Source organism: Buceros rhinoceros, unplaced genomic scaffold (assembly GCF_000710305.1).
Source record: "Buceros rhinoceros silvestris isolate BGI_N320 unplaced genomic scaffold, ASM71030v1 scaffold7374, whole genome shotgun sequence".
Classification (NCBI taxonomy): domain Eukaryota; kingdom Metazoa; phylum Chordata; class Aves; order Bucerotiformes; family Bucerotidae; genus Buceros; species Buceros rhinoceros.
Genome location: NW_010410032.1, coordinates 153,500 through 165,337, shown reverse-complemented (window position 1 = coordinate 165,337; position 11,838 = coordinate 153,500). Strand labels below are relative to the sequence as shown.

The 11,838-nt window shown below is 43.2% G+C and overlaps 1 protein-coding gene across 1 annotated transcript in view; it reads right to left on the bottom strand.

Annotated features, from left to right (window-relative positions):
* Positions 1-10,427: 10,427 nt before the first annotated feature.
* CDH13 (cadherin 13) overlaps positions 10,428-11,838 on the bottom strand; it is a gene marked incomplete at its 5' end in the record, with an annotated part of 144,361 nt that continues 142,950 nt past the window's right edge. Inside the window, one exon of the mRNA XM_010135446.1 lies at positions 10,428-10,734. Coding sequence (XP_010133748.1) covers positions 10,727-10,734 — 8 coding nt within the window. The remainder of the gene's footprint in view (positions 10,735-11,838) is intronic.

Below are 11,838 nucleotides of genomic sequence, written 5' to 3'. Positions count from 1 at the left end.
TTTACTTTGAAAAGGAGAGATGCAGAGTGCCAAGAGTGGGTCTCTTCAGAAACAAAGTGAGAGTTCTGTGTTACAGGGGTAATATGTGAATCTATTACCTTTCTCTTTTTAAAGAGCATTTTTCCAAACTTCTTGAAGAGTCACATTAGAAAACATTTTTTCCTCACAGATTTCCTTTGAAACAGAAACCAAGAAAGAGAACCCTCAGCAAAACCCCAAAGTAGCAGAAAATCCAGCTGCTAGGCTAATGAGGATGACTGGTGCCAGTCCGTGCTGCCTACTGTCCCCACTTCCGTCTCTTTAAAGGTATTTGAATTGCCCCAGTTCCCATATTAATTAGTCTGTAGTACAGTTTAATTGCATCGTACTATTTTTTTCCCAATGACATGGGCTTTTAATGAGTATTCACTGTTTAATAAGCAATTAACAAAATAGCCTTTTATTTTGTGTGTGGTGGATAATGAAACTCATCACCTTAGCTGCTTATATATACGCACACCTATTTTAATACTTTGATTCGAACAAGAAATCTATCTATCTTTGTTATAGGTGAGTTATATCTTTGCTAAATGGCACGTAAAGGCACATACTGCCTCCCTCTCTCCTTTAGCCTGAGGAGGTCAAGGGATGAAGAAGAGCTGCAGTAAGAGACTGTGGTTTAAAACTGAAGAACGAAAGAACTGAAGAAAAGAAGCCTCAGATTGCATCCCCTCTACCCAGAGGACAGAGCTGTGTGCAGCACACGTTTTCATTAGCTTCAGGTCCTCAGTGCTCCTCTGCTAAAGAACAAAGTTCACAGTGCCAAGGACCAGCAGTTAAGAGTGTGAGAAAGTACCACAGCCCAGAGTTGTGCAAATGGTGACAGACAACTACCATTAAAAGCAGGATGATCACAGACCTGATGAGAGAGTAAGGCCTGACGGCTCTTCAGGAAGGTGCTAGAGCATCAGTGCAAGAATGATGACTGGATGTTAACGGCACAAACACTGGATGATGAGAACTGTCTTAATTGAGTGAGATAGAGGTGGGCAGACCAACACCCAACCAACCAAAAAAAAAAAAAACCAACAAACCCAAAACCACCCCCCTCCACGTAACACTGTTGTTTCGTTTGCTCATGAGGGATGGAGTCTACTCATGTTGTACAGATGCTGTCACTGTGCAGGGCTTGATGTGCACATCAGGACCAATAAAAGGTGCAAGAGTCTGGGCCAGTCTGACAATCGCTCAGTTGCCGCATGACCACAGGGCTACCCACCCTCCCCAGCCCCGTGTCTGGGAGGTAGTCCCTCCTCTGGGGAGGGTTCTGCTTTCATGCTGGTGCCTGCCTGAGGTTGAGGTACACCTGCCTGAGGTGTCGCTGCCCCCTGGCTCTGTGGTCATCATGGTGAGGCAGCTGTGCTTGCCAGGAGGGTAAGTCTCCAACTGGCTCTACTGGCGGGATGGTTTTGCACTGTGCCCTCTGTTTCTGTATTTCTACCTTTGTATTGCAGTTCTGTCCCTGACACTGAAACAGTGAGAAGATGGTGCCCTTGGTCTGCTGGGGTGAAAGACACAAGAGAACACAGCTTGACGGGTACACACAGGTCAAAATCCTATAGTCAGCTCCACCACTGTGGTGGTGAGCAGCTGCATGAAGCCCTTGGCAGGGCTGCGACTGGAGGGTCTTTTTCCCAGCTCAAAGGATTTCTTCCTAGAGCCGTTACTGTTTCAGCTTCCCTGAGCAGGATCCAAGAGCAAGCCATTTTCATACGGATTACTGCAGGTTTTGCTGTTACTAGCAGTGGCAAAACTTGCCAGGCACCATGACCGAGCTTTCCAGCACTGGTTCGTTCTTACGTGGTGTAGCTAATAGTCGCAGCTTGAACGTGTGAAGTCTAAATCTTTCCTTTAGGCTTTTAATGGGGGTTATTCTAATTTCTACAACCTCTCAGCTATCCTTTGCTTTAGCTGTGGACTCTCATGTTCTCTGTTATTCCCATATGAATTAAATATCCCCAGTCTTGTTCTTTTTTCTTTGCGGCAATCCAGTGTACGTGAGGCTGAGTTTCTGTTAATTGGGGCACGTGTTCTCCAGAGGTTTTGCTCAATATGAAAGATGACAATTAAGTTACCTTGGACATACAGGAAACATTTCAGTGTATAGGAGCTCATGATGACTTAAAAAAAAAAAGATTATAATTAAATAATTATTTTATTGGGTGTGGGAAGGAGAGTTGGAGTGCAGGGGTGGGATTTCAGCTCTTAGGCTTCTGGAGTTTTAGTGGTGCCACTGGGAATTAGGTGTTCAAATCCCACCAAAGGGTAACTCCTTTGGTACTGGCCAAGTCAATAATACACGCTGTAACCTCAAGGCAGGTTATAATCCTTGTTTTATTGCTGCTTGGAAGGTGACTTACAGCACTGTTGCTTTACTGCAGCTGATCAAATATCACAAAGAATGAGACCCAGCTGATGTGATCCTTTATTTATTTATTTGTGTACAAAGAGGCACTATTGGATTTGCTGGCATTTCCAAGTGCAGGCTGGACTTGTTATCCTACCACTGTCCCCAGCAGATCAGTTACAGCAAGGATCAAGTTGGCAAGAAAACTGGAATGCCAAATTAACCTGGTATAAAAAGTGGCTGCTGGTGTGAAGTGAGGTCGCAGGTGTCAACAGCAATGGACACGTTTATAAAAGCTCAGCTCTTAAAAGCCTGTTAGTGACCTGAGGATGTAATCCAGTCCATAAGCACTGTCTACTTTTCTTTCATTATCCACCTGTTAAAAATATGTGGAGTCAGCTTCAGAAGACAACACTGTGAGAGTTTGGGTTTTTAGCTTTAAATGTACCACGACAAGCTGTGTGTGAGCACCCCCCTCCCCACATCAGTTACTCCAGTATTGTAACGGTGTTGCACAACACTGTTTGCAAGCGATTAATTATTTGTAAGTGTCCAGCTGTATTTCATGTTGTGATTTATGCCTTGCAGTAGAGTAAACGCTTTTGCTTTTCTTGTTTTGGACAGTTAGTCATAAAAGGTGCATCCAGCCACAGCACTGACGCGATATCCTGCAATGCTTGTGGAGGCAGTAGGTCGCAAAATGAGTCATAAGTAATAAAACAGCACATAAAGTTGCAGTGAACTGGACCAGAGTAACTTACTTGCTGCTGTAGCCGCAGGAACAGAGAAGGTCATCGAGCACTGGGAGGTGGATGAGTAGAGTCCAGCCAGAGGCGTGGCGGTTGAGGAAGGGCATCCCAGTAGCTTTACAGCAGGAGCAATGACCCTTGCTTTGTTTCTGCAGGTAAGAAGGTTGTATTGAAGCCAGGAGGGACTGTTCTGATTTACTATTGCTGGGGAAAAATTGTAACTGGCTTGAACTGTGCGAAGCTGTCGAGTAACAGTAGACTGTAATCTGGAACGTGTGGTGTTAGATGAGACAGAAAAAGGTTGAAAGGGCAACAGAAAACTATCTGGCTAAAAACTATTCAGCATTTGGTATCTCTGTTAACTTTTCCTTGCTTATGATTTACCTTTGTACTGTTTCAAACACCTCTCTTACAGTACCAGGCACAGCATTAGTTTAGGACAATGATCTCAACTGAGACCAAAGGAGGTGACACTTTTATGCTGCGGCTTTCAGGTAATGACCTTTTGCTCAATTACACCACAAGTTTCACGTATGCTCTTTCATCCTCTACTTATTACGGACCACGTTAAAAAGCCCCCTTCAGATTCAAAGTCTGATACAGCATCGGCAATAGGCAAAAGCTGGAGGTGGGTCTCGGTGAAAGAAAACTGCTGTGGCTTTTGTGCTCAAATGTTTCCTTCAAGTGCTGCCCTCCCTCCTAGGAGTAAAAGACTATTTTCAGGGTTATTCTAGCTTTATGTATCTCTGTCACTTTAGATAACTTCCTAGAAGACACACAAAACAACTCGCAGGTATTTCAGAAAGCCAACAGGCTTTAGCTTTGTGCTGGAAAAAGAATTCCCTGGTAAAGCGGGAATAATGTCACAGGCCTGTGGTGCCAGTTTCCTGTAGGATTTTCACTCTACCTAGTGAAAATACACCCTCTACTCTTGCTTTTTTCCTGCCCTGGATTCTGGGCCAGAATTAGTATTTCCTTCTTTCACCTACTGGGCCCTTCTGTGATTTCTGGGAGCAGCTGACAGCACAGGAACGCAGACCCCACTTTCTTCCCCTCATAATGGCAACTTGAGAGCTTAGTGAAAAAAAATAGTATCTCACAAACCTTAAGTCCTGCCACTGGGAACACAGCATGATAAAACAGTAAAGTGTGTCAGTGAAGTTTCCAGTGCCTGGGATTAAAGCTGCCCAAGCTTTTTGGGCAACCTGGCTCAGAGCAGTTTGGGCTTGAAGGCAATAAGGGCTCTAAATTTTATAGTAAAGTTTTCTGAATCAGGGCAGGAAGCCGACCACATCTGTGTGGCAAAACTTCTCAAGAGTTCTGCCTGCACAGGGCAGGAGCATGAGACATGACTACAGACAATGGCAGTACCAGCTGAAATTGGCGACGCCAGCGGTGATGGAAGGGCAGTCCTGCAGCACCCTGCCATGGTCCTTGCCGGTTGACCTTTGCACAGCCTGTTTCTGTGTTGTTTGCAATGGTCACTTTGTGTGGCTGGCGGTTCTACGTAACCTGAATAGGTGGTGATAGGTGGGGAAGGCGGCCAGGTGAGGCAGAAACAAAACACAGCAAAAATCCATTAAAGCTCCTGCGGAGTCCAGCCTAGGGACAGCTGACCCAGCTGTGGCTCAGCACAACGCTTTGTAATGAACGTGGGGCTCTAGAGGGCAAATCAGTGCCGTTTGTTACCTGAATGGATGATCAACAATCTTCTACTGCCTTCTCTGGGGTCAGTCCTCATTTACCTCGCTACCCTCCAAATTCTCACTCTATAACCACGGCACGGTGATGATGAACGCTGAATTTACTGTTTTTTACTTAGAACAAGGTGGGAGTGCCTTGCATTTACCTCAGGCTGTCAGAACCCTTTGGCTGTCCTCAAGTTCATTTTGTAGTGCTCCATTCCTGCCGTGTTGCATCAGGAAGGTCTACGCCCAGACAAAGGTAAAAGCCCATACATCATTTATTTGAGCATTTCACAAATAAATTACAAGTTTCTTTGCAACCACGTCATAAATCAAAATGTTTATTTACACCTCAGAAACAGCAAGCAATTCAGCAACTAGGGCCCAAAGGAACAATTAGCTGGAAAAGTAGCTGAATTAAGTATCTTTAAAATCAAAGTATTTTCCTCCGTGCTTGAACTTTTTTTTTTTTTAAAAGAAATAAAACCATAAAAAAATATCTTGGTGGTAACTTAGAGCCAGAGTTTGTTATGGGGCAACTGTGACTTTACAGGAGGATTCTGTCTGACCCGACAGTAACAACACAGCTTGTTTGTACTGAATTCCCCATCCCAGTCCACCAGACGTGCTTACTCCACAGTGCCGGGTGGGGGGTGTGTGTGTGTGTGCATACAGAGTCTGTCTTTAGTCCACATTTGTTTTAGCCCCAGTCATCCAATACAGTCATTTGCTGATGCAGAGGAGGAGTGTCATGTTCAAGGGGTAGATGAAACTGTCCCACAGAGGTGTCCCAGTGAAAGCACAGTAATGCAGAATTCTGGCTATAAACCCTTCCCTTTCCACTACTGGTGACCAGCTGATACACAGACAACTAAAAAGGAGTCAGTAGACCATTACGCATATCTTCAAATGATATATTTGTGTGAGGAGGGGACAGCTCAAGGTAGCATAAATACAACATGAGAGCTGGGATAAGCCTGGGCTTTGGCGTGTGGGGTTTTTGCCTTGTTACTTTTCTTTAAGTCAGACTGGTTTGGCATATGTCTTCGATGCTGTCCCTTAACTATGTATTCATCCATAATTCATGGAATTAAAGTGCTTATTCCAAGTCCCCATGTGGTATTAGTCTCCCTCCATCTGCATATATTATACATATATTTATATGTGCATGTGTATATCTCTATATATCTACATATATACACACACATAGCAACTGTGCAACTAGTAACCTTCCACTGAGAGGATGAGTGTTTCCATTGCATCGGGACAAACACAAACCAACTAGCACATCTTGATGCGAGGCAAGAGAACAGCGTGGTCAACAGGTTATGTGTTTTACATAGTAAAATAGCTATAGCTGCTTCAAGAAGAATAGTTATAATGATAATTACTAGTGTACTTTGCACGTTAATTCTAACAACTGGGGATAACAGAGTTAATTGAAAGAAAATACTTGCTATTTTAGTTGTTTATCTTTTTGTTAACATCGGACAGTGTGTCTCTCAGCAGTTTCTAGCAATGCAATAAAGCGACAATAGGATCAGAGGTTTTGCCTTAGACTTAGTGTTCTCAAGCTGATGTGACTTTAATGTAAGTTATCGTGTGAGGTTTTTTTAATTAAAAAAGTAATTATTAAACCTATTCAGAAAGAAACAGTAATGTAAAATTATTTGTGTGCAAAATTCTCTATGTTCCAAGCACCTGGTTGTACTAGTAGGAATTGAGAAGAAAATCGGCAGCTTGCTCAGCATCACAAACAGGGGGCCTTTGCAAAGGAAAGACCAATGATGTAAAAGTTGTTAATGTAATGTGTGTCTTTCCTTTCATAGTGATAAAACATTTAAGCTAGGGCCCTACAAACTGGTTGTAAGTAAGTCTGTAATTTAATAAATGAGGTTCCTATTACAGTGATCCCTAACTTGAAGGACTACACAGGAGACCAGGATGAATTACTTGACTACAGGCCACAGCCACTTCAAATGAAGGCTGAACCAAATTACGCTGGAGACACATTAAAGCGGTCAGTGAAGGAAGTGAATCATCTGTGGGAGGCATCTAGGCTGTAGGTTTCTCTGCGCGTCACAAAAGACAGACTTCCGATAATACATAAACACTCAACCATCTGGTGACAAATAGTGCTGCTTTACGTTCACAGCAGACCAGGAAAAGCCTGTGTGGGGAGGTTTAGGTGAGAAAGTTCATCTCAGTATGATTAACTGAATCTCAAACAATTCTAGTAATGGAGCTGTTCTTTGATTTACATCAGTGTGGACGTGATGGGAACAGGGCTCAGAAAGTGTATTAGCCAGTGTTCCATTCTTAACTAGTTTTCCTCGGTAACCAGTAGGAAATTCAGCTTGTTTCCCTTTGTTTTAATTTCCAGACCTACAGTTACTGAACAAAATGTCCACTAATAACTGCATGTAAGCATATAGTAAAAGCACACGCATGAGGTGTACAGCCAGGGGTGCGATCAGCAAGTACACCATCAACGAGACCTTTGTCTTGCTAATAACCTCCTCTGACTGATAGTTACACCCAATTTGTGTTTTAATAGCAGATACGCTCTTCAAGCAAAATGGTTTTTGCACAAGACATTTTGTGCATGTTATAAAATGAAGATCAACAAGTTCTCTGCCTTTCTAGACAGCATTAGATGTCTTCAAACATAGACCAAAATGAACATCGTCGTGACCAAAATAGATGGGTAGAAATCAGTGCTATGTTATAAAAGCAGCAAGTTTGGCTGAACAAATGTTAAACATAATTAACGACTGCAAGAATTACAACCGAGTTTGTAACTTCTCTACTTCTTCATGATAGTGTAGAAAAACTAATAAATTGTTCTTGCTCTGTTATTTCAGGAAATGGGCATCATTTTTTGGGACACAGCCAACAATGATATTTAGGTAGGCAAACTCAGATTCTAATATGGTTCTTCACTTGTATAATGCTACAGAAGTGCCACAATCTCTTGTTAAATGGGGTTTGTTCTCAGGTTCAGAGAGGGAGAAACCTTAACATGGTAGTTTCATCTTCTCTTTGCGTGCTCAGGCAGTCTGGTGATTAGCTCCATCTGAGGCCTAAGAGAGACACAGTAAAGGCTGGCAGGCTTTAATCTAGGTGCAGGAATAAAGTGATAATGGTGAATGAAGGCTTTGATGGATCTTGATTGAGAGTTTCAGCCATGATACTGACCTCTCTCTATGTCAAAAGGTTGCAGTATTATCCAAGAAGAAAGAGCTCTTGTCCTCGGACACCAAGTGGTAGAAAGAGTTTTCCCATTGTTAATGCAGTTCCAAGCAGAAGAGCATTTTTCTTTGTCCCTCCTTTTAGGTGCCCTTGGAGTGATTCACCAAATGCTACGTGAGCCACGGTTTAAACAAGGAAAGGGTGGCTTTATCTGGTACTCGATGGAAATGAGACTACTGTCAGCAGGTGTCTTTCCAGAGGTGAGTTTTGCTGGATAAAGTGCGGAAGAAAGCAAGTAGAAAAAGAGTGTTTGTGGGGGAGGATATTCTAATTTCTTTTATTCAAGATAGAGGTTTGGTAGCTCAAAGCATAGGGTGCAGTTTATCTTTGGGTGCATTTGGATGCATTCATTAAATATACATGTTGAAAATCCAGTGGCATTATGCCTTTGTTGGTTTTTTCCTTTAAAAAATTTACCTGAAAATTATATATTCTTAAAAGACATGATTGTAGATGATAAAACAGCAGCACATGATTATAATAAGTCATGGGCAGGGAGAGAGAACTAGAAGCATGCCCGTGTTGATACTTGAGATCAGGCACTTCCCCGCTGAAGTGCCTGAAGCTGCCTCGCAGCCCGCTCCTGAAGTCCTTGCTCAAGAGAAACTCCCGCTAACCTCAAAGTACCACTTTGGCAATTGGAACACCCAGAGCGAGCTGCAAGAGAAACACGGTCAGTGGGAGACTTCGCTTGGTCCGGACTGCAGGAGTTAAGCTGAAAGAGAAAAACAGGTTTGTGTCTGAAGGCAGCTTGTGTCTTATCAAGAAACCTACAACATTAGGGAAGTTTGCCACACAAACGTTTTTTCCCCCGTTGCTGTTGTTATTACTCCTTTTGATTAAAAAAAACCAAAACCAAACCAAGACCTGTTTCATATTTGGTGCAATACAGGAAGTCAGAGAAAAGCTATTGTACAGCAATTTTTAACCACCAACACACATTTAATATCTAGTGTAGCATTATGGAAAACTAAATGTATGTTTGGAGTTCTCTTAATGCTTTCAAAAAGCTTTACTATTGAAACATAGACGTGGTGTGGAATTATGCTCATAATCTCACCGTAGTAAAGACGACATACAGTATGACTCGTAAGTACTGTAAAAATGCCAACTAAAGAATGCAGCTGCAAAGTTCTATTGCATAAGGAAGCTTTCTTGTTTAAACTTTAAATAAGCAAGTTTATTAAAATAGTCTAAGACACTTACCTTACCCTAGTTACTGGCAAGCTCTAATAAAAGCCACAGTCTGTCACTAGTATACCTTTTGTGTTAATTTTATAAAAATTTGGTGTGAGCTTTGATGGATCATTTACAATTTATTAACAAGATAATCATCTTGATACAGTTAGAAGGGGTTTTGTTTAGCCTTACATGCTGCTCACAGAATAAAAAAGGATTCCTATTCATAGGTAATGAACACCCTTTTTTTCCATGTCTGCAAACAAGTGTGGTAAGTTTACACACACCAAAAAATGCTCTTGTTACTCTGATTGGTAACTGTGTGTACATGTGTGTGTATGTATATATATATGTGTGTGTGTGAGTATATTTATCGACTAGGGCATCTGTTCTCCTCCTTGCGCTTACGTATGTAGCGGTAGCTGCACAGAGGCTGAGAGAGAGACCAGTGCTTCAGAGAAACCCGTTATTTTGCTGTTCTTAACCGGCTTCTCCCATGCAGACATCAACCCATTTAACTGTGTCTGCAGAGCTGACTGAGGACTTAAATCTGGGAACTGCCCTGGCTGACTTAAGCCCCTCGACACCAGCCCCAGCCCTGCCACTGCTGTAGGTGGCGACCCTCGTGGTGCTGGTCACAGCTGGCGGCTCTCCGCTTCCTCACAAACCGGAGCTCCGCAGAACCGCCCCGCGCTGCTCCCGCCGAACTGGGAGAGAAGCGCTGCGCTTCTGCTGGATCCTAAATTGTATTTGAGGTGTGAGGAGAGCAGCTGAGAGCAGAAAGGGGCCAGAGGGCCATGCGTTTCTTGTTCACTGAACCTGAGGTATGAGAGCAGAGCCTTGGGTCTGCTTTACTTGTGCCAACCAAGTGGCTGTTGGAGCGGTGGGACCACAATAGGCTCTCTCCTCCTGGCCACGCTACAGACAGCAAATACAGTAGGTTTAGCCCTGGTAGAACAGTACAATTCATCTGTGGCTGTGGTGTTCTGCTTTGTTCCTTGCACGCTCCAGATGAATATTTTATAAAAGCTAAACCTGTCGTATAACTCCTCTCTCTATATAAATATATATATACATACACTCATACATATACAAATACTAACCCACAGACAAAATATTTTCTGAACAGTTGAATAGCAACAAGTCAACAGATAGAAAAAAATTGAGTCAATCTGCTTTCTGCTCCCCCAAGGTCCTGTTTAGATGTCGTGGTCTTTTAACATTCAGAGGAAATTCGCGTAAACCTTGCGTCTTGCAAGAGGAGTCCGTTAATAACCGGAGTTAGGGCAGAGGCTGTCGAACACCAATGGATAGTCGGACAGATTAAGTGAGGTTGCAAATTAAACTGAATCTGGAGCAACTGAGGCCTGGTAGTGAAGAACAGTAACTGTAAACTGCAATCTTCAGATCTGACGAGTTCTTTTTTTCTTGTTGCCATGGCAACTCGGTAGGACAGCTTCAAATGTCAGGAGTTCTTACAGACCTAAACGATGGGAAATGTGTGTGATTATTACTACGCAGATCACAGTATCTCCTGCTTTTTTTCCCGGGTCAAATTACTGATTGAGCGCACGCACATTCGTCAGTAATTAAATACAAATTATCCAGGTTCAGAAGCAATTATCTGGGAAGGCAGAAATCTCCGAGAGGAAACCCCGAAGTGCTGGGGGCGTTCAGAGACCTTTGCAGTGTGGTTCGGGAAGATGTAGCGCAGAGGGCTGAGTGTAAGTTGAGCCAGGACCCGATTCTCCCTATTTGACACTTTGATCACTTACATTAGCGCAAGAGTGTGAGTAAAATGCCAGTGAAGTCAGGGCCGGGCGTGCACCCGCAAACAAACAGTATTTTTTCAAAAATACCACATTTACAGTGCCTTACAGTTTGTGAAGATACCAGGGAACAAACGAGCTGGCATTTTAATGTTGCTACAGAAATACAAATCTTATGTGGACTGTCTAACTTTTTTATTATTTTTTAAAATAAAGTGATGGTGGCACAACAAGAATGAATTTACCTGTTTTAGATGGACATGCTGGTAATACAAAGGGAGTAAAGGAATTGAGAAAAAAACCAGAGATTAGGAGCAAATGTAACATTAGCTGTAGCTAATGGGTCACGTTCCTCCAGTTTCACTTGGACATCAGTAAACTGCAAATATTTGGCTTCCCAGTAAAAACATATAAGAATATTATTAGCAAAACACAAATTTGATCTGGTGCCTCACAAACAAATGCAACTTCTGACCTTACAGAGCTGGTTTACTGGCTGCACTGGTTTTGGCTGGGGCAGAGTTAATTTTCTTCATAGCAGCTCCCATGGGGCTGTGGTTTTGGTGTGTGCCCAGCCCAGGGCCGATGACAGCGGGATGGCTCAGTTCCTGCCAGCAGTGCTCACACAGAGCCAAGCCCTTTTCCGTTTCTCCTGCTGCCCCACCAGCGAGCAGGTTGGGGGTGCATGAGACGTTGGGAGGGGACACAGCCAGGACAGCGGACTCCAGCTGACCAAAGAGGTGTTCCACAGCACGTGATGTTGTGCCCAGTAATAAAATCGGGGGGGGGGGGGGGGGGGGGGGCAGGGGAACTTTTTT